This window comes from Sturnus vulgaris, chromosome 1 (assembly GCF_052056855.1).
Source record: "Sturnus vulgaris isolate bStuVul1 chromosome 1, bStuVul1.hap1, whole genome shotgun sequence".
Taxonomy (NCBI): Eukaryota; Metazoa; Chordata; class Aves; order Passeriformes; family Sturnidae; genus Sturnus; species Sturnus vulgaris.
The window spans coordinates 119367947-119390986 of NC_142243.1; the positions used below are offsets into that span (position 1 = coordinate 119367947).

The 23040-nt window shown below is 36.3% G+C and overlaps 1 protein-coding gene across 4 annotated transcripts in view; it reads right to left on the bottom strand.

The window, feature by feature from the left end:
* Positions 1 to 23040, bottom strand: part of TOX (thymocyte selection associated high mobility group box) — a 216780-nt gene that overhangs the window by 39632 nt on the left and 154108 nt on the right. For 2 of the 4 annotated variants that reach the window (XM_014873073.2, XM_088175340.1), the window contains exon 4: positions 4794 to 5072. The exons of the other annotated variants lie outside the window; for them this stretch is intronic. In XM_014873073.2, coding sequence (XP_014728559.1) covers positions 4794 to 5072 — 279 coding nt within the window. The remainder of the gene's footprint in view (positions 1 to 4793; positions 5073 to 23040) is intronic. 4 annotated transcript variants of the gene reach the window in all.

The following is a 23040-nucleotide window of genomic DNA, read 5'->3' on the forward strand; positions in this document are numbered from 1 at the left end:
ACACAAAACCAGCAGTTAAAGTATAATTAACGAGGGCTCTAATTTGAGAACATTAATCCAAACTTCTCAGAAGTCCAGTGCAAATTCCATGTGCAAGAAGACTTTGATATAACTAGTTCTATAGTTAAAATTCTACCCATGTGATTTGCTAACATTTTTCTCCTTTCACTTTATTTTTGAACCAATGAGATTTTAAAGTTCTCTGTACTTTAGGATACCACATTACCTCAACTACCCTTAAACTAGGTGATATACTACAGAAACTTGTGTAAGTACCTTCTGGTAAGCTGTTCTGTGAGCAGCTCTAAAAACTTATTCTCCAGCCTTAATGATCAAGAGACTTAAAAACCCACGGTTAAAAACAGAGTTTTCACAGGGGAAATTCTGTTTGTCTTATATGAAAATAACAAAATAAAAAGAATACCAGAATTCCAGTACTAATAACCTTGCAAATGGCTGAGATGATGGCCTACCTTATGCTCCCATCAGTCTATCAGCTTCATAGACTCCACTTCTAACCACCAAAGCAGAGACAGATGGAAAATAAAATAAAAACCATATATATTCTGCTAGGCATAGACTTGTGCCTCAAAATCCCTGGAGGTGTAGTTAGCTCATGGTAATCCACCTCCTGTCATGGCTTATTGCTTAATTATGGTGATGTATTTAACTTATTTATCACAAGAAAGCAATAATCTTTCACTTTAAAAAAGTGTACATTAACCATGTTGCACACGTAATAGATCACAAGAATATCTAGTGTAGGATTTAAAACCATCAAGTAAGGCACATCGTTGATATCTAAATGTCCCTTGAGAACCTGGAAAATGTCTATAAGCATATTTAAAATAAACTGCAATAGTACCAAAGCCTTTAATGGAGCTAGGAGAGCTGTTTTATGCACACTATCTTGCAGTAATCGCTGTAGTTTAAAATAGATTTTAATCAAGCACCATCTGCATAATAGGCTGAACAGACAACACAGAATTCCACTTATAACTCCTATCATATAAAGTAAATATTGTAAAACTTCTGCCACATAAGGAGAATATGCTGCAGCAGTTCTTTAGTAATTGTGTTTCTGTTATTTAATTCTTGCTACTTGCAGCCCTCTTGCTATCTTCCCTCTAAAATACATTATTTGAATTTCTCTCATAAGTGAATGCAAATGAAGATGGAAGAAAATCCTGTTATCCGTCTACGAAGAAATACTTATTTACAAACGAGTAATGCTTCCAGCAGCTCACAATTATGCTTGGCAATAACGAAGTACATGTTTAACGATCCAGCAGTGTGAGTTATGGCAAGAATTACATAAATGTAATATTCCAATGTTGAGGTGGTCAGAATAAGGCATGTGCTAAGTGGCCACTCTGTTTAGAGTATTTTTATAGGTACTTACAACTACTATTTTTTAAGTTCTCCCTTTTTTCTTCTTCTAATGATAGCCCCACAGATGAAGTTCAGGAGAATTCAGGAGCCTTAGTGATGTGCAGACACAATACTCTTAGTCTGAGGCTACATTTCACAGTTCCATGGCCTTAGCAGTTCTCTGAATGTATACCCAACCTTACAATTATGCTACAGTTGTCACTGATCTTATGGTCAGGCAACCTCAGCTGTCCTGCTTCCAGAGCAATAGCATGAAGGGAAACTGAGCCCTCTATAATGGAGCTCCTTTCCCTTTTTTTGAGCAAGGGAATATAGGACAGTTGAAGTCTGAACAGCCTATATGAAAGAGTCTTTATGAGAATGAGTATTGCCAAGTAATATTTAGCAGCTGCTGCCATAGTTCTGTGTATGTTGGATAAGGCTTACAACAATTTGAATATTTATCATAGAATGAACATCCACTAAGCTCAGTACACAAACACTACAACCCTTTGTAAAGATTAATACTGGAATTTGGACTATATATATATATTGAGCTGAAATGGTAATTTTCTTCATTCACAGAAATCAATGGCTCATATGGCAACAATTATACTTTTAATCCAAATGTGCACATAAAGTACTTGCTTTTTTATACCTTCCATCATGCTCTTTCTATAAATTCATGTAACTATGGACAGGATATTGAGATTTCTGTATTTTTTGTCTAGATAGAAATAGGTATAGTTTTAAGGGACTTCTCTACCAAATATGCTATGAAAAGACCAGTGGCTTCTCTTTCACACATTTCAGCTGGTACAAACTGAGGGAGGTCATCTGACGCTGAGGTGATTTTCCATTTGGAAATGTACTTTGTCTTTTTGATCAATGTGGGTACACAGGCAAACATCTTGTCCCACTGGTTAAACAGGGAGAAGGTCATTACTGCTATTAATGACACGGTGAGTTCAGGGGAAGTTGGTTTCTATGCAGTGCTCATGGCAGGAGCATCTCTGCCGGCACAAAGTGAACTCCAACAACTACAGCTGCAGCTCCTACCAAAGGACTAGCTAATGAGCTCTGGCCCTGATCTATTAAATAATGCCACACATCTGCATGATAGTTTATAAATCAAAGAGAAAAATCCAAATTTTGCTAAGTTCTATTCAGTTAAAAGATAGATGTTCTCACAAAAGACAGAACAGTCAGTTTGCCTATTCCTGTCCCCATCCAGTGCCTTCTTTCACTTGGAAGAGGATTTTTGGAGGGAGAACTGTCACAGGCCCCTCCAAAGCAACTCTAAGAAAATGTAATACTGTTGTATCTAGGGAGAAAGATCTCCACAGAAAACTGGTTTATTTTGAGCATTCTTATCCACTCACTGGCAGCTTCCAGAAGAGCAATGTGACAAAAAGATACACAGTGGAGAGCTTTAAATCTTAAAGTACAATACACTTAACTCCTTAGGCTGATTATTCAACCCCTCTTGTCTTTTACAGAGGGAACTACAGAACTATTGCACGGGATCAGGTGTGCCAGCCCACTGCCTGTCTCCATTGGTGGCCAGCCTCAGGTGTTTTCATGAAGTCCTAAGAAGTCCCACAGAAGACATGGATAGCATTATCTGCTCCCCATCAAGCTTGCTGTTTAAACCATACTAGATGGAGAAGAATTTAAGGCCTCTGTCAATATTAACTAAATGTAATATCCTTTAAAACTTTTCTCTTAGCAGTGAAATTATAAATATAATTTTAAGGCAATATATCTACTTTAGCACTCTGGATTTAATTTTATGTTGTGCATTGTACCATTTGTCATCTTTTTCTGCTTAGACTGAGCATGAGAGAATTTTAAAGATGTTTAAAATAACATCCTTGTTAAAAGTTGAACACTATGTAAACTGGCTTTCACAAAGAAAGGACCAAGTTTTACTTAGTCTGCAGTTCTTCGTATTTCTCTGTTAAAAACATTAGCTTCAGATAACTACTGCTTGCTTGAAACCACAACCCTACACTTATGCTAGCACAAAGTGCTACAATGATAAGGTACCTGAAAAAATATAGGTTAAATAACTTAAATACTTGATAGAAGTAGAAAGGAAATCCTAATTACTTGAATGGATATTTTCTTCAGAAGTTTAGAGCACCTTGCACACTCCCAGCAATGTAAAAATATTAGCAATGCAACAGGAGTAGCAAATAAATTATTCTGAAAAAGTAAAGGCTGCCTGGAATTATTTTCACATAGCTGTATCCTAAAGTCTCCTAAGTAAGAAAGTGCTCATTTAAAATGTATGAATTATTCAGTAATTTTTAAAACCTAAAGTTTGTGAAATCAGGGGAATGTACTGAAATAAAACTTTTGAATCAGAATTTATTCAAAATGTAGTAAAACATATGTCTCCAATTACATGATTATTTTATAGCTTGAGGCATGAAAAACAATATAATGTTAAAACAAATCAGACTTACATTTTTTGACTGGATTGTACCTCCTCAGTGACTCACAATATGTTTTCTTCACATTCCCTGCAAGTCTGCAACTTTTCCCCACCAGACTTGGCTGTGGCACACGCTGCACTGCAGGAGTGCTCTAACAGGACTGCTTTTTTCTATTGACCACAAAACACAGCTAAGGAGGTTCTCAGTTTTGAGATGCTATATTCCTGGTTTAAGGGATGACTTAGTACAAAGTCCCAATCTTCCTGTGTCTCAGCTTTTCTGTCTGCAAAATTAAGATAATGGACTTGTGTATTTCTAGGAGGTTTTCAGGATTTTTGGGAAATTTGGGAGATTATTGCATGCAAAACCTGCTATATAGACTGACATTTATCCTTTAAAGAAATTTATTATGTAAATTACTCTTATCACTTCATTCCTGTGCTGACATGAAAATGAAGCTTAAACATGTCATGATGAAATGTCAGCACCTCTCAAACGTATAAATGCATTCAGGGTCTTCCAGATTTTCAAGGTAAAGTTTTTAAAGTTCATAGGATCTTTCTGTTCTGGTTGCTATGATGTTCTGTTTACTCATCCTGTGACCAAGTAGCAAAGACTAGCATATTGCACAGACTGTTCATACTTTTTATAGCAGTAACTTGATCTTTAACTGGGAACAAACATCCCTGCTATGCAAGTGAGAAAACTCAGCCCTTATATTAAAGCCCTAAAGGAATGACTATCCCTTCTGTGTTTAACAGCATTCCAGTTTGCTCTCACAAAGAGGAATGATGTAATTTACTCAAGCTGCCTGAAGAGTTGTCTGGATATTGTAAGTTCTGTATTCATAACCCTTTATGCACTTCAATGAACCACCAATCATGTAAAAAGTATCACCTTAATAACTGTGGCCATATCATTCATTTAGCAGGTCCTAAAAATATCCATCATTTACATAATAATCCTAGCATCTAAGCCTACCTTAGAGCTATCTTCTCCTTCATCTTCATGGACTGAACTGGATGGTGAAGGAGTTGCAGATTTGCTTCCAGGTGGAGAGGGCGAGTTGTGAGGAACATTGTTTCCACCCATATTCAAACCAAGCTGTGCACTGAGCTGGGACTGGTTAATAGTAGTCAGCTGCCCATGCTGCATCATTCCTGGCTGCCTAATATCTGCAGCTTGAACCCTTGGCCTCATGGTTGCCATCTGAGGATGGGAACTATACTGGGCTCCTTCTGTATTCCGTAAATCTTGCATCTACAAGAGGAAAAAAACTGTATTAAGCATATCACTAATAAAGTGTTCTGTTCCTTTATACCTTGGTTGGCCTGATTGGCTATATAAGGCTTAAAGGAAATGGCAAGTACTTAAATAAACATGTAAATACTGAAAATAAACATAGTAAGGATATGATTGACATTTGAATAACACTGACTGTTATAAAGAATTCAGGCTCTAGCCTCAGCCCTTGGAATTAGCAAAGAAAAAGCAATGAAAGCTCAGGTTTTTTCATGGGGGGGAACAAAAGGGCACTGCTTTCTGTAACTGTGTGTAGAGTGTTTCTGAAATGCTAGGGACAGCTTTGCACTCTGAAGTTCAGACCTAGACCAGAACATGAACATCCTCAAAATTCAAGATAATTTCCAGATCCTGCTTTTTTAACTTAGCATTTTGGTGGTTTTGATTTGTGATTTGGGAGCTTCTGGGAATTTTCAGAGTCTGAATACCTAATATTAGGTCCAAATCTATTTTACCTGCTGCTGCCCAATGAGAAGCTGGACTTTTCAGGATTCAGACCATTGACAAGAAGGATGCATTGATAGACTGATTAAATGATTTCTGAGTCGATTTACTGCTAAGACATACATGAATGGAAAGCTCAGAAATCGCTGGATTGACAAATGAATCCATTGTGCTATGTGGGTCACTGCTTCTTAGCATTAACGAGACATACTATTTGAATGCAAGCAACAGATTCAGTCTCTGCAAGGATAAGAATTAAAAGCACTGGAGGATGAAACTCCTTTCTTGTCCAGAGGTCAAATGCACCATACACACAGACCTCAGCAGATTGCCTATAACCTCTTTTCAGTGTACTCATACAGAAACACGAGAAATAGCAAAGGGTATCAGAGAGAAGCTCAGATTTAAGTGAAGATGTTCTGTGGGTGATTTAAAATGGAAGTATCAATTCTGAGCTGAAATGAAATAGATATGGTTGTCTTTCTGTGCATCAGACAAACATGTATGCATGTATAAAGTAGAATCTGACAGGAGCTACCATTGTGTAAGTTCCATTATGATAAGGACATGTGCAAGTGGTTCAATATATTAACATAGCCACATTTATTTTACTGACAGTCTTTGTTAGATGTGTCATCTGAATTGTCTAAAGAACATTCCGATTTTATTTTTTTTAAATCTTTTTATAGCTCATGACTTCCATAACCTATCTCTTGCTCATATACACGCTCCCACATATCACAGCAATCTGTAAGATACCTTTCAAACAGTAACACAATGGAAAAAGTAAAGATAAACCTGTAACTTTACCTTTTCTCTTATTATTGACAGTGTAAAAATGTATCAATTTTAGAGAGATATTTTATTTTATGAGCTTGGGGATTGATTTTCGTAAAGGTGACTGGTTGGCAGTAAATCAAACTAATAATATCATTAGTTTTGGCATACTTACCACTTTACATGTACTTGTGTCTCTGAAAAGCATTTGAATTGGCTTCTGACAATGTGACATCACAATTACATCTGTATTTATGTTATTTTAGAAATTAATAGCTTTTGGTAAAAAAGAGTTATTGATACAAACTTGTTTTCCAAGTTCATTTAATGACTACTAAAGCACCGGAGGAGATGAGCACAGAGAGCACAGTGGATGAAATCAATTGAAGGCTGAAATTTGAATCCTGGTAGACATTTATATTTTCAAATTACTACTGATTTCTTGGTCCCTTCCCTCCAGTATCAGCTCCCTCCTTGCCAAGCATATTAGCTTTGAAAGCTATCATTATCTCTGCCTCTAGCAGACAACCTGTATCGAGAAAACTGTGCCCATGAAGCTGTAACTACTGCTCAGACACTGCTCTGGATCCAGATGTTGAGCTGGGCAGCAGCTGGGGAGAGTGGAGTAGCACTGGGGGGTCTCCAGGTCCTCTTGACCAGCATGGAGCAAACAGTAAGGGGATGGGAACCCACACAGTCCCTCATGTGCTGGGCACAGGGAGGTAAAACCCTACCCAGAGCCCTCCCTTCACCCTGTCTGCAGTACTCAGTGTGGGTGTGTGCCCTCCCCAGGCACCCTTCACCCTGCAGGGGCTGAGCCCTTGGGTTTTCATGGGGCAGCATCTCATGGTGCAGAATAAACCCTTCCATGAAAGGCTAAAAAAGCTTGACTGCTTTTTAGGAAGGGTAGGCATCCTAATGACTTTATGAACTCTAGAAGTGTAACAACCACTATATGAAACTCCTCTTATTTTGAATGAACTTCAGAATTATCTATCTCTAAAAGGAGAGCAAAGGCTACGATTTTAATTACTTTCCCTCAAATAAAATATGATACAATTGCTTTAAATGATGCACAGGAAATTCTACCTGAATATGTGGAACAACTTCTTTATAGTGTGAGTGAGTGGGTGACTATGCACTGGAAAAGATTGCCCAGAGAGGTTTTGGAGTCTTCCTCACTGGAGATATTAAAGAAGCATCTAGATCTTGTGCCATGTGCTCTGGGATGACCCTGCCTTAGAAAGAAGCCTGGACCAGATGACCCACTGTGGTCCCTTCCAACCTGACCTATTCTGTGATTTTCTTATTCTGTGATTATTCAAAAAAGATGTCTCCTTTAAGAGCTACAAATATCAGATAGATAATAGAGATGATTCTGTGTTTTTCTTCTTTAAACAACATATATTTTTAAACAGTCTGTGATACAATTTTAGCTCAAGTACTGAACATAGGCTGTATTTTCAAATAATACAACTGAACAGTACTGAACAGTACTGAATGTATCCCCATACAAAACACATGTGCACATATATTTGCAAGAGAACCCTTCACTAGGGAAAATCTGAGGACTACAAATGAGGTGGTAGAGTAAAAAAAAACCAGTATTTTTCTTTTCACATGAATTCAGCTTCTCTCCTGAATTTTTAAATCAGATGAATACCAGGCTACCTTCAGAAAACCAGGTGTAAGCAGCAAATAAGCTTGTTTAACAGTACATTTTCTCTTTCAGATGCTAAGCCAGAAGCCTTCACCTAAGGGACCTGCCTGCAGAGAACAAGGCAGCCTAAGTCCATCGCACAGAGCTGTGGCACTCAGGATCCACAGATGTGATTCACATCTGCAGATGGGGCTTCTGGCTCACCTCTTTACCATGGCACTGCAGAGCCTGCCTTCTTCCATCCTGCCCCTACCAGGTGAAAGAGTGAGATTGTGTCTAAGAAAATGGATACTGCTCATTCCTTGAGTAAGAATGGGCAACTAATCACATAAATGTAAAAAGTTGTGAGATCACACCATAGAAAACATGAACTTTCATGTTCCTAAGGGATCAAGAAAACCAAGAACAGTCCCATCTCCTCTCTAGGCTCAAGAACACACTCATCCATGAAAACTACACGCTTGGGTCACTGCTGTGGCATAATGGTATGTCACAGATGCTGTGACAACCTCATCTCTGCAGAATAGTAACAGTAATCAGACACGCTCTGCCAAAACGTATGACCAATTTCTTCCAAACTACTTCAAAATCTGAAACCTCATATTCCTTGTTCCTCCAGATGGAGTTTTACAAAGCCCACCGCTGTGTAGCTGCGCTGGAGCCATATTCAGTATGCAGAGGCAATATTGCGAACACACTCCTGCCGAATGCAAAGCTGAACTGAAATCCTGATGGATGGCAGAATGCCAAATGGAAGAACAAAGTTAAAGAGTTTTGAGTGTTACAGAGGATAGATAAGGACAGTCTTAAACTGACGTCTTCAACGGTCCCTGTGATGAGGTAATAATGATAATATCTGTCACTTTAATATCATTCTCCATCTGTCAGTTCCAGGATGTTTCACAACTTGAGTTATACTCAGCTTTAGAACATGCCTGGTTTTATTTTGGTTTTACTAGTGGGGAAGCTATGATACATTTCTTTTCATAGCTATTTTCTTTTTTCTGTTTGCATTTTGCTTATAAGCAGAAACTGAGCATTCAGCCATATAAGTGTTTGACTGCAAGTTAAAAGACAGTATAAGTCCCTAAATCTAAGGTGTGTACCAAAGTCCCTTATTGACACACGGGTGGTGCAAAACCAGAACAGGGCTGTCAGGTTGAAGATGAGCTCCTAATGCCCTGCTCAAAGCTCCTGAGGTATTAAGAATAAGGCTAAAGACCTTTAAACATCATATTGTCGTTCATCCCATCAGCTTAAAGTAAAAACAAAGCAAAGCATACAGTGCAGAATACAGTGATATCATCCCTGTATAGAAACATCTCACTGCAGGACAATGTGAATACAGTGTCCTAATCACAGAATCACAGAAAATAGTGCTATAAGGGGCCTCAAAAGGTTATTTAGTCCAACATTATCTCAAAGCAGGATTAGCTATACCTAAATCATTTCTGACATATGTTTGTCTAACCTCTTCATAACCTCCCCAGGCAATTCTTGTGCTTAACTATCCTTACAGTGGAAAGGGCTTTTTTTCTATAATGTCTCACCTAAATCTCCTTTGTTGTAATTTAAACCTACTACTTTTTGCTCTGTTCCCAGTGGACATGAGGAATGTTTTTCTCCTTCTTTACAGTAAAGTTGTACACACTAGAAGGCTATTATGAATTTCCTTTTGGTTTTTTCTTCTTTAGACTAAACAACTAAACTTGAAGATTGAAAGACTTTGTTCATATGCTGTATTTTCTACACCTCTTATCATTCTTTCTGCTGTCCTCTGGACTATATCCAATAACCTTCATATTTCTTGAAATATTGCACTCCAAAGTCCACAAAACACAGATATTTTCATCTGACACAGAATTCAGATAGAATCCTTCATCTCTCACAGAACGTAGCACATAGCAATAAAAAACCCCAAACTGAATTATCAGCCTTTGTGATACAAGATGGTTAACTCATGCAAGATGCAGAAAGAGTCAAATTGCAGGGCTCTTAACTAATGTCCCAGAATGTAGCTTTAGGAAGCAAATAATTTTTCCTAAGAAGCATTAGACAGGCAGTTTCAAAGGGAATGTGCTGTTAGCAAAATTATTCACGTTATTTTTCTATTTATAATTAATAACTGTGAGGCAACATCTCTCTGAAAAGCTGTAAAAGTCCCAATTGTCCCTCTGTATTTAGATACATTTATAATAAATACTATCTCTAAATGAAAGAAGAAAGACAGGTTGCCTTAGCAGATTGAAGTAAATACAATAGGTCTAAGTACATGCAAGAAACACTAGGGATAATTCACTGGAGATGAAAACATTAAAACACAAGGAGAAGTACATAGGGCTTACTCACTGAAGCAAGTAAAGTTCATATATCTCACTACTCTGAGAAAACTTATATCAAAGCATGGCAGACATTGAACTGAATTGAATGCTCTTGTGAATATTTTTGATGGACACTGCAGAAGGGGCTGACAGTTCTTTGCTTCTTGTCTGAGTGGTCAAGGTATGTCAGAGAGCAAGAATTTTTCAGATTCAGATATGATTCAATCAATTAATTAAAAAATAAAATAAAATTGGGAGAAAACCCCAGGAGATCTTAAGTGTTATCTATGAAGATACCCACAGTGTGCTTCTTTCTATACTGGATTGACCCACCTGAGTCATTTTGTAGGTGGCTTGGGTATTCTTTGCTTGGCACAAGGGGTCTCTGTTAATAGTGGTATTCTCATTTATATTCCCAGGAAACTTGTGCTACTACCAATGCCATATTAAATCTGAATGTTTCTCTGTTCCCAAATAATACTACATTAAAATGCAGTATTTGCCCAGGTTGTGCCAACCCCCTGAAAAGCTGTGAAATTTGCTTAGAAATGTTATTGCTTTTATTTCAGGCATTTTAATTGTCTTCTACCATAAGCCAATGCACATCTGCAAGATGTTTTCCAGTGACACAGAGATGCTCATTTAAAAAAGAGAGGAAAAAAGTTAATTCCTACATAATCACTTAATTCTGTACGTGAAGGTTTCAAAAGAGAAGAAAATATTAAAGTTGCCATCCAAGTTTTTGAGAACAGGCACAATGAGAAGGGATTGTGTTTGGGAAATAATACAATTTATGATTGAGACAATTGGTAAACCAAAAAGATCTACTCATTTTTTTTCTTAGTGCTACAAAACACAAGCAATATTTATCATACAAATGACCCAGGGAAGTGGTCACAACACCGAGTCTGACAGAGCTCAAAAAGTATTTGGACAATGCTCTCAGGCAACTGGTGTGACTCCTGGGGATGTTTTGTGCAGGACCAGGACTTGGAGTAAATGATCCCTGTGTGTCCCTCCCAACACAGGATATTCTATGGTTCTATACAACCATACGTTCAAACTTAAAAGAGTGCCTGAAACCACAGAAATGTCAATTTTAGACACTTTTCATTCAGTTCATACAGGTGATCAAGCAGTGGTACCACGTGGTTGTTCAACGTCCGTAGATAGTCAGGATCCTAGATTAATGATTAAGTGGATCAAAAGCAAACTAAAGAGTTTCATCTGCTCTTTTCCATCATGGTGATGCTTTTTCATGAGAGAGCTTAAAACTTGAGATAACTTGAACATCTGTATTTATACACCAGAGAAAAAGAAAAAAAAAGTGACCCAACTGACAGGAAGTTTGTGTTTACTAATTAGAGTGACTAAAACTGGTACTTGGTATGTATGTCGTGTCATGAACAAAGAGGGATCAAACACAAAGATTCACAATTTATCCAGTCTTTGTTTCCATTAAGTTAAAGTAGAAATCAGATTTGCAACTGAGTCTTGTTTTAGCACACCTATAAGTGAACAAGTGCTAAAGAAAGTTTTATGAGAGCCAAAGTTACTGTAAAATGACCACAGAGAACCATTCAAAACACATTGAAAGGAATATCTCAAAGCACCACCTAACAGAGGGAGGGGAGGTGTGTTTTCATAATCTCATTTTTATAATTCTCTTCTGTATCAGCTAACTATATAATGAAAGACTGAGTTTTAAAGTAAGTGAGTATTTGGGGAATATTCTAGCGCTATACACAGGAGTATTTTATATACTACACCCACTGCATTTTTTTAATAAATTGAAAAGGATTATTCAAAATTTCTGTTGATTAGGAAAACAGTCTTAAAATTAAACAGCAGAAACCTCACATTTAAAGAGAACCCTAAACAAAAAGGAATAAAACCCCCCACTCCCATTAAATCTACTACAATAATCTTTTCAAAATCATTCTGTTAAAAATTAAACCACTTCAGGTTGTTTTATAGAGTACTGGTTCTGTAAGTGATCTTAAGTCCCTTTAAAGCTATTATATACTCAAAATTTGACTGCAAAATTTTATAGTACGATCACATAATGACAAAAATGCAGTCATATACAGTTTCTATATTTCTTGGTACACAGTTAATTTGGTGACTATTAACATTCTTTTCTACTTTATGTTTTAATATCCTTTGAGTCACACAGGGCCAAGGTCTCAAAACTAATCATAAAAAACTACCGACTGCTATTCACTCTAATATAATAACCCTTTATTTAAAACAACTTCCAATAAATTTCATTATAAGAAGTTATTAAAAGGGTTAAAAACCTATTAAATGTCAAAGAATTTGCCTGACTCAAACTTCTAATAAAGAAACAGAATAGGCTTTCTTTCTGAATTATTTAAATCTTTACTGACTGTGCACTGAACCATGAAATTAGAAAAGTGTTATTAGAAGTGTTCTCTGGTTTTTATAAAAGTTGTAGCATAGAATATATCAAACCACAGTCTTTAACTAGACTAGTTAAAGAAATAGGTTTTTAATCCTGAATACATGGTTTTCACTGATATAAAGGGTCATAATTAAAAGTCTGGCCTGGAAGCTGAAGATAATAAAATTATTATTACAGGAGCATACATGTTCATTTGGTATATTCTGGATGCATGTTTCTATTTTAATTTGGACAAATATCTTCAATTTTGTTTGATCTTGCAAAGTCCACTAATTTGGACCCTCTCAGCAAACAATTAAGCTTTTAATAGTGACTCATTTTAAAGAATTAATGGTGAATAATTTGTGTTATCTTTTTTCTCATTTTTTAAAGTGTCTAATGCTTCACAGCAGGTATAGGTTGACAGCAGACAAATGGAATCTAGGAGGTACAAGGCAAACATTCTACCACACATCTCCTGATAATAGTATTATCATTAAACTGGTTTTGTTGGTTTGTTGTTTTGGGTGTTTTTTGGGGGGGAGGGGTTGCAAATAACAAAAGAACCATTTTCTATTTCAGCAGTTATTTGCATAAGGAAAACAATAATGCATTTCACATTTATTTTAGTGATGCTAAAGAACTCCTGAGTAAGCAGTATATTCACAGATTCACTCCAACACACCTGAATCAATGGTCTTTCATCAAAAGAAATTAAGTCAGAAAGACACCTGAGAGACACAATATTGTTTCCCTTTCTTTTATACAATAAAAATAGAGGCATCCAGGGGACATGAAACGATTAAGTCTAGGAATACAAACTAGATCTTTGGAAATAATGTTAACAGTGTGTTTGGAGTAGGGCAGGAGGGAAAGGGGGATGCAGGCAGCTGCTGTTGGCTTTGCAATGCTTTGCTCCTGTGACTGACCAACAACAACAGAGTCACCAGTGTGAGGTTGCTGTAACCTTCGTTGGCCTCTGTTCTATTGTATCCCACTCTGTTCTGTTCTGTTCTGTTCTGGGCTTTTTTCTATGGTGTTCAGCACTGCAGTGTCAAGCTATCTTCCTGCAGTGAGTTGGGCAAAGTCACATGCTGTTTGCTCTATCTGCATTAACAAACAAAGGTACCCTGACCTCAGCACCCAACTCTCTCTATCACCAAGTAAAGGAATTTGTATTGGGTACATTTCAAGTAATGTATAGCAATGTATAGTTATGTTCACGTGGGAGGAGTTAAAAAACTCCTTCTGGTTAGAAAATCACACTAAACCAACTGTGACAGCTGAAAGGTTGGTACAATACTGGGGTGTCTTGTGTCTCCTGTCTCTACAGGAAAACCCCAAATTATCTAAACTGATCTCTAATTTCAGTCACAAGAAATGCCAAATCCTTCCCAAAGGAGCAGCACATCAACTAGAACAAGGAATTTAAAAAATACTGTAGATGAGATTTAATCTAAGTATGCTACTTCATTGAAGAAGTTTTTGCAAGGGAGGAGTGGCTGTCTTTTCAGTGTCATCCACCTATTTAGGCACTGGACAGAAATATAGGGCAGAAGGAACCTCAAATGGAAATTTCTTTCACACAGAAGGCAGAGAAAGGACTAAAACCAGAGTCTTCTGTGTGCTCTAGTCATCTCACTACCCCCATCATTAAGTTTATGAGAATTCCTGACGTTCTACGCAAACATTTAATGGATCTTGTTGCCACTCCAATGGGATATGTAGCTGGATTTTTGAACCCAAAGTGACACAGGCAGATCTAGTCTGCCATTTTCTATATTCTTCCTCTTGGGCACTGTGATGTGGAGCAACTTGAAATAATTTCCCGGAGCTGTAGGGTCCTGTCTGGGGTTGTGGTTTACAAAAGGCATTGTGATTGCAACAAAATCTACAGAATTAATCATTAAGAAAAGTCTGAACGTGACTTTAGGCGTGGCTAACTTTAGGTGAGTAACTTTAGGCGTGGCTGGATTAAGAAAGAGTCAGGTCAGTGCCCTGAAGGCCCATTGATAATCCCACCTCTGTCTAAGCAAACTGTTTTGCCAGCCATGTCAGTCCTGGGGAGGATCCGTGGTGCTCTTGCATTCCCATATGCAGCAGTTGCATTAAACCAGAGGAACCTTTCTGTAACTTCCTGCCACCCTGATACTAACCTGCCCAGAATTATGACTGCATATTATCCATCATTCACCTGAAATCCACAGTCATCCAGGTTTTGCTTGTGCATTCTGTGAGTTTCTGGACTAAATTCATTTTCTTTGAGAAAGATATCTTTTCTGGCTGATACCACTAGCTCTGAAATCCTACATGACTCTACTTTACATTGAGTACAAAATCTTTAAAAAAAAAGCAATTTAGAGTAATAAAAATGAGTTGAATGGTTCAAATTACATTAGCAAAAGAATCTTTAAACAAATCTTTCTGCTGCTATGTTGAAGCCCTGTAAATTCTCAGCATGAGTGATAGAACTAGTGGAAGTTGAAACAAAAGGTCTGCAAAATGTTTAACTCAGAAAAGATTGTTTTCCATACATATGATCTTGTTATCAAGTGATAAACTTACTGATATTTGTAACTGTATTGTCATAATTTCCTCTGCAATATAAACTTAATGCCATTGTCAAATATTGTGGGTTTTGCAAATGTTAAGCACATGTGTTACTGCTGGGCAAGACACTTTTTTTAAGCTAAGAAAAATATGCTTGGCTCTCAGGGAAAAAGCAATCTAATGATATGCTAATAAGTCCATCATTCTTCTGTATTGTATTATTTACAATTTTGTCTCTAAAACCTATTTAACATCTCCAGTGTAATTATCCATCTGCATCTTGCCAAGTCCAATATTATAATTCTGAAACAGGAAAAATCTCAATTATTTTATTTTCAACTATGTAGAATATGAACAGATATCCAGCAGTCTCAAAAGATGAAAATTAGTGAATTTATTTTGCTTAATGTCCATTATATTGGCATGTGACTGAAGATAATCCAGGGAACCATATTTTTAATTAAGAATATATCTTTATTTTCCTGGTTTGATATTTCTAAATGTGGATATCTTACTTAATAAAGCCTGATCAACTTACCAAAACAACTTTAGAGAAAAAAGCAGAACCTATAACTACTTGAAAAGAAATACTTTGGGCAATCTCAACTTCTTATTTCTTTTTAAACTCATTATTCAATCTATTCTTTTTGATTATGAAGCTCTTATTGTCCCATTAATCTTAGAATAAAGCAGCAACCTTGGTTTGTCTGAGAAAACTCCCTTTTTTTCCTTCATCTTACAAATTTGTACTTCCAACTGGTTGCTGGGCAGCAACCAACACCTGGGAAAGCAATATTTGATGATGATATATACAGTGATTTAACTCCATCCCTGAATGCCAAGGAAGCATAGTGGAGTGTTTGGTAAGAATGTGTTGTGATATAATACTTGTTTTGCATATCCTAACACAGACTGTAGGAAAAAAAATCAAACAAAATCACCTGTTTTGTATGAAACACACTACAATACAGAAAAGTTTCATAGTGAAAATTAGGGAGAAATTAATTGCTATCTGCAAGGGAGAAAATAGTGAATAAAGAAATTTACAGAACATGAGCTCAGGACATTAAAAAAAAGCCACCCTGAAATACAAGAACCTTCAAGCTTTGGAAATGATGATTTCATGGTGAAGGAAGTGATGCACACAATGATAACATGACAGATTACCTAGATCCTACAAAGCTGGGCTTTAGATAGAATTCTTCTAGCTAGAGAAGGATTGTGACCACTGTGTGTTCAGAGTGGCACTGTCCACAGAGATGACAACATTTCAAAGAAATTGCCCTGGTATTTTCTCAGCATAGCCTCACAAGCTCATCAAAATGTTGAAACACTTTAGTCTGGATTAATAGTTGCTTCATTTTATAGAAAATCTGAAGACCTCTAGGATGCATTTCACCTTTCCTTCTTGGATGACGGTCTAGTCATATTATACTTCTAATTTCTGTTTGGACCATCTAACCTGCTGTTATCTGGAATGAAACGTGATGATAGTTGATAACATTCATAAAGCAGAAAACAGAACTTCTTATATTTCCCAGGCTTGTGAGCACACCAAGCTTGTTCTGAAATCCCCAAATTATTTTTCTGCCCATAAATCAGATCTGTTGACACACAAAGGCCTTGGTTCTAATTTTCAAAGTATTGACAGGTCCAATCCAGATTAGTGTAATTGGATAAAATTAACCCAAATGTAAGATGGGATCTATGTGCCAAACTTTTATGCTGCCAGAAGGTAACCCTGGAAGCCTCTATGACCAGGCAAGTACTCACATGTTATGGAAGAGAACAGTTAACAATTAGAAAGCTTAGAATTCACTTAATCTTAAAATTGCATGACAGAGGAACATCCCAAGTAACACAAAGGCATATCTGCAGTCTTTTGTCTTGTTCTCATGCCACTGGCTGCCTTTATATTCGCTCAGCTATTCACATCAGTCTACCATTCAACCAGTGTGTACCTTCATATGGCATTAGTGCAGCTCTTTTAAATGCATTAATAACCTAGAAAAGGGTCATCCTCTACTAGTAATCATGAGTTTTGCAACTACCTTATCTTCTCATACTTGATTTTAGTCACTTCATGAAGAAATTTTAAAACATAATTGCCGTGTGTGCAAAACTGCATCCATGACTGTTCACATAATTGCTGCAATTATGAATGCAATTCGGGTAAATATGCAAGCAGACTACTAGCTAAGTCTCTAACTGGTAATTTATGTGTGCCTTTACCCAATTTGCATGGGCAATTTTCATAATTACCTTCTCAGGTTTAGTACATAGATCTTGGGACTAATGAATACTAATAACTAATAACTAACGAAGGAATGATGGAAGATGCATCAGCAACTAGTGGAATAAGTAAATTAGAAGCATATGGAGGAAAAAAAAAGTGGAAAAAATTCAACTTCAAAAGTATATACATTTGCCTTTTTGTACATTTTATTTTGAAAGAGGAGGAAATGAGTAATGCAACTAGAGAGGTTAAGTTCCTTCAATTACCCTTCCTTCTCTTATTTTAAATATGCAACATACCCTTTCTGGTAGTCAAGATGTCCAATGATTTTCAGATAGACAAGCTACATATGTATAGTGCAATTTACAGTAAGTGAAATTGTCATTTTAAGTGTCTAACTCTTCATCTGAAAAAAGCAGATGTGCTCCTCATGAATGTAAGGCCAAATCAGGGTCCCAGTGGTTTTTTACAGATAAGCAACTGAATGAGTTTACAAGTGCCCTTCTCTGAAGAATAAAGGAAATATACTGCATTCAATTTACAGGCATTTCAACAAATTATACACCTGTTGCTACACTTAAAACCATATTAATAATGAAAATCTTGGCTCGTTTGTTTTGCTCTTTAGGAAGACAAGAGAATAAAAGAAAAAACATACTTAGATGCTTCTGTTAGCCTTGATCATTAACTATAAAAGAGTTATGTATGTAATGCACTGGCATCACATTTACCTTCTAGGATTTTAAGGAGAACCAAAATAAATATAAGATATGCATGTTAGAGAAAAGTAAGTATCCTAAAGTATCTTCTGTAACACTGCGTAAAAACTGCATCCTATTATGGAAACCTTAAAATCAAGTCCATATGTTTAATTATGCCTAATCTTTCATAAAGCAAATTTTAAAGAATTTTAATTCCTATGTCTATCATACTTAGGAAAAAAATACTGAAAACTTAAAAATATATCTATATTTAAATGTAGAGAATATAGAGATTTATTTTGAAAATTCTGAAGTGCTTTTACACAATGCATGTGCACGTCTTATAGGTGGCATTTATGGCACCTGAAAAGACCACTTTTATTCTCAAACTTGAGAATAAAACATCTGCCATAAGAAGTGTGGGTTTTTTAGAGAGATTGTTCAGATATGTAGAATACATATGTAGAATATGTAGAATACTTGCTCCCCTTGATATCTCCAATTAATCTTTTCAGCTTATTAAATTTTACTCCTGCCAGCACTACAGAGTCAGCAAAACCATAGGATAGTAAGTGGAGCTCTATTTTGCTAAGAAATGGTAAACTGAATCCTTAAATAATTTCTCTGTCACCTAAATCAATCCTATTCCAGCACAAAAAAGAGATAAGGGCTGACATATACAAACAAACAAAAAGTCAAATCCCTGCTCATAAATAAATAATTCTTCTGTCTCTTCAAAGTATTGCTAAAATAACTTAGTTTTTAAAGTACCGAAAAATTGTAAGTATTGCTTTATATCATACTGTATCAGTGGTACCATAATATTCTGAATAATAACTACAGTTTGCAGAGTTTAACATAGCAGATGCTAAATCTTATGTTTGAATGAAAAATATTTTGCATGTAAGTAACTACCGCTGCTAGTTAGGAGGTACAACAAAAAGAAAAAAAACATTATTAAAAGAAACAAAGAAGTAGTGCCTTTATCCTTCTACACTGAGGCCTAACATCCTCTGTATCTGCTGCAGTCTGGAGTCTGACAAGCTGTCCTTGCATCCAAAATGTTTTCCTTAATTTTAGAAAAAGATAGCAGATTTGTGACCGATTAATCTTGATATGTTTGCAAACAATGTTGGTAGACTGAACACACCAGAAGTACTTTTGAATGATATCAGTGTGATGCTCAAATTTTTCAGCTTGAAATTAATTCTGTAATTCCAGGACTAGTAAAAATAAACATGTTCAAAGGGCAAACAAGAATTCTACAAGGTGTTGAAATTCACTGGATAATTTTCATTTCCTCAGCTGAAATATAGGTGAGTAGTTATGCCCACATACAAGCCATACTTTTCAGCTTTATCCCATTTTCTAATTATTTTGCTTTAATGCTTTTTTCCCTTATACCTCATTCCAAGCTATTTACTAACATTGATATTATGGCAGCATTCTAAGACTGAAATTTTAGAATATGTAGATTAAAGTTCTGAATCATGAGAGCATCCCTTTATTGCAGAGTTATATGCAATTTCTACACTTACTCAGTGGTGTCACCTGTGATAATCTTTAAAGTCTGACTGGACTACTGTAGCTGAAAACTACTGTGAAAATCTTTACTGACTTTAAAGAAAATGTTCTGGTTTTACTGTCAACAATTTAACGAGAGGCATCTTTCTGCTACTGCCTCTAGCAAATCCAGATGCCGTAATTAATATTGTAGAAAGTACAACAGGAAATCCTCCCCGTCTCCTGGAAGGAACTTATAGAATCTACAAAAAAAAAAGATGAAATCAGGTTGCCCTGCATCTGAGAATGGCTCTTTAGAGTAGTCTGTGATGGTTTTCAGCGCAGAGATTCTGATTCGGAAACAGAAAAAAGCATTTTTTTCTTTCTTTTGACATTGATGGGATATAACCCAGGGCTATAGTTTCTTATATATTTAGAAATACCCATCTTAATGAGCTATTTGCACACTATCTTGTGGACATCTTGTTTTCCTAACCATATTGGTGAAACACAAAGTGCTCTCCCACACAGAGAAATAAATGCATTTTTTTAAAGAAGCAGAACAAGTACTTTAAATCTACATTTTCTGGATTCAGTTGTTGTAACAACAAAGTTACAGTGTTTTCCCATGGGAGAAATCAATATGTTTCAGTACTTAATGTAATTAAATTAGGGACATCATCAATACAAAAGAGTATTTAAAAACAAGTTATATATAGAATAATATATACTGATGTCTGGATGAGGGATGATTCAACTATATTCCATTCTAAATGTAAGGAAAAAAATGTTTAACGACTAAATTAAATTAAACCTTGACTTTAATGAAGAATTCAGCAGGTACGATATAGGTGCACATTTTAAAGAGAGAATTTTGTACAGTTTTGCTCCCACTTACACTAGGAATAACAGTAAAATACAGTAAGTGGAATTTTAACACAGCTTTCAATTTCTGTGATAACTCCTGGAAACTATTTAATTTATGTAGCAGATGTTCACTGAAATGAATGCCATGCTACTTAGCCTTCTAAAAACTGCTGAATGAAGCAGCTATTCCTAATTGCTATCCCACTGTTATCTAATTTGTTCCTCCCAAATTGCAATGTGTAGGCTGACCTGAACAGTCTATCCATGTGTCCTTCTCAGAGGTGTGGATACATGACACATGGCTTTGGGTTATTTTCCAACCTATGTATGAGGTGGCAGCTCTGGCTAGTTAACTTGTGAGCATTTGCAAAGCTTGATCTCATCTGACATGCTTAAGAAGCAAAGCCTCACTGAACTGCATATGAATCAAGGAGCTAAGCTATACTTTGGCTCCCAAGGCCTCAAAAAGTCAGGATCAGAAATGCATGAACTGCTATGCTACAACATATCAGGATGATTCCCCAACATAACTCACATTTAAATGTACACATTGATTTCCACTGTTGTATAGGTTTGTTAGCTTATTAGTCTAAAATATTCTGCAAAATGAACCCTCGTGTTTTGGACTCCAAGCTGCTGCCACTGGTGCCCACTCCCAGAATTCTGTTTAAAAGCAGCACTATTCTCACCATCCTTCACGTCCAAAGCTGATTTTCCTGCCTCTTTGGAAGACTGTGCTCCACATACATTTCACACATTGCAGCACACATTTGATGCTAGAAGTGAAACTTTTGTCTGGTTACCACCGAGCTTCTCAGTGGAAGTGAGCAGCTACAGGTCATGGTGCACACGAATGGTGGAAGAGCAAGACTCTTCCCACGTTTCCAGAAGCACCATGTCCGCCTCTGGCACTGTCATGCCCGAAGCAAGGAGAGAGGTGATAGCTCCTGGGGGTGCAATATATCCTTCCCTTGAGATGTCTGAATAAACATTTATGCTGGATTCAGCCAGACCTCAGGGGATGTGGTAGCACACAGGCTGGAGGGTATTCTTGCCTCTTTTCTTCCTGTCATTTTGTGAATCCATAGTTTTAGTTATAATTTAGCATTAAGTGTGCGATTTCCAACAAATTCCTTTCAGATGGACAGATTTTTCATTCACAAAAACGGAAAAGAAAACCAAACTCAGTTACAAAACCCAGGTTTCTACCTCAGTGTACAAATTCTCACCAATATGGTCTTGCCTATCAATTTCTTCATCAAAAGCTATATAAGCAAAAAGATACATTTGAACAACTCTTAAGTTGATAAAATTTCCCTAGTTTTTAATTTGTCAACAAATGTACTTTTTTGGCAACAGAAAATTCTATTTTTTGCTTCCAGAGCAGGAGATACTGAGCAAAAGAATCATTTAAAGACAATGTTATGTGTATGAAGACTACATTTTGTCTATTGAATTTTGAAATTTAATTTCTTTGTCTAAATCATTAAATGAGAGTTTAAATATAATCTTCCACTTATTCATATGAAATAACATCTTTAAAGACATTTACAAAATCTATTAATGCTTTCAGTTTGCAATGAACATTTGGAAATGGTAATTATAGAACTGTGATAACTAACTTAAAGTTCAAGAAGACATGATTGGCACAATAAATAATTGGTTTGCTCCTACTTAATCTACATTAATGTAAACAATAAATCTCTTAAATAAAGATTGTGTGAATCTTCATTTATCTTTTATGACAAGAGAGCAAAGGTTGTAGCTTAATGAATGGAAAGAAGCAACAAGGTCAGATTTAAAAGCCTCAAAGGTCAAATTTCTGACATCTCTGAACACTGAAAAAAACCCCTAACATGGTAATTACTATTTTGGTCAAGCCACTGAGGTCTATTTTCTATTTCAAAAAGAAAGGGAAAAAGCACTATACTTTAGAAACTTGAGAACCAGCACTTGGTACATATAGTCTGAAACCTATAACTTCCCTGTATCACAGACTCCTTCCATCACAGGAATAAAATACAGGATACAGGCAATGAGAACTCCATTTGAGACATCACATGCCTATTAAGTAGCCAGTGCATATCCACACCTGGAAAGTCTCTCCTAGAACTGTGACATTGCCTAACTTTGAATATAAAGTACTTCCAGAGATTCCTATTCCTGAGCCACCCCAGCTTTTTTTTTTTTTGCAATTACAAGTAGTTCTGAATCTTTGCAGACCATGGGAACATAGGCACTGATAAAAGGTCCAGAAAGCCACATAATTTTATTTTACATATGCATTGATTTTTGCCCAAATGGAAGACTTCTGTCATCTAACAGGGTTATCCATAGATTCAAAGAGTTGATCAGGGTCATTAATAACAATAGTAAACTGATCATCATTCCAATAGGACTTGACAATGGCTTTTTTTCAAAGTGGATACTAATGTATTGATGCCTCTGAAGTTCATTACAGCA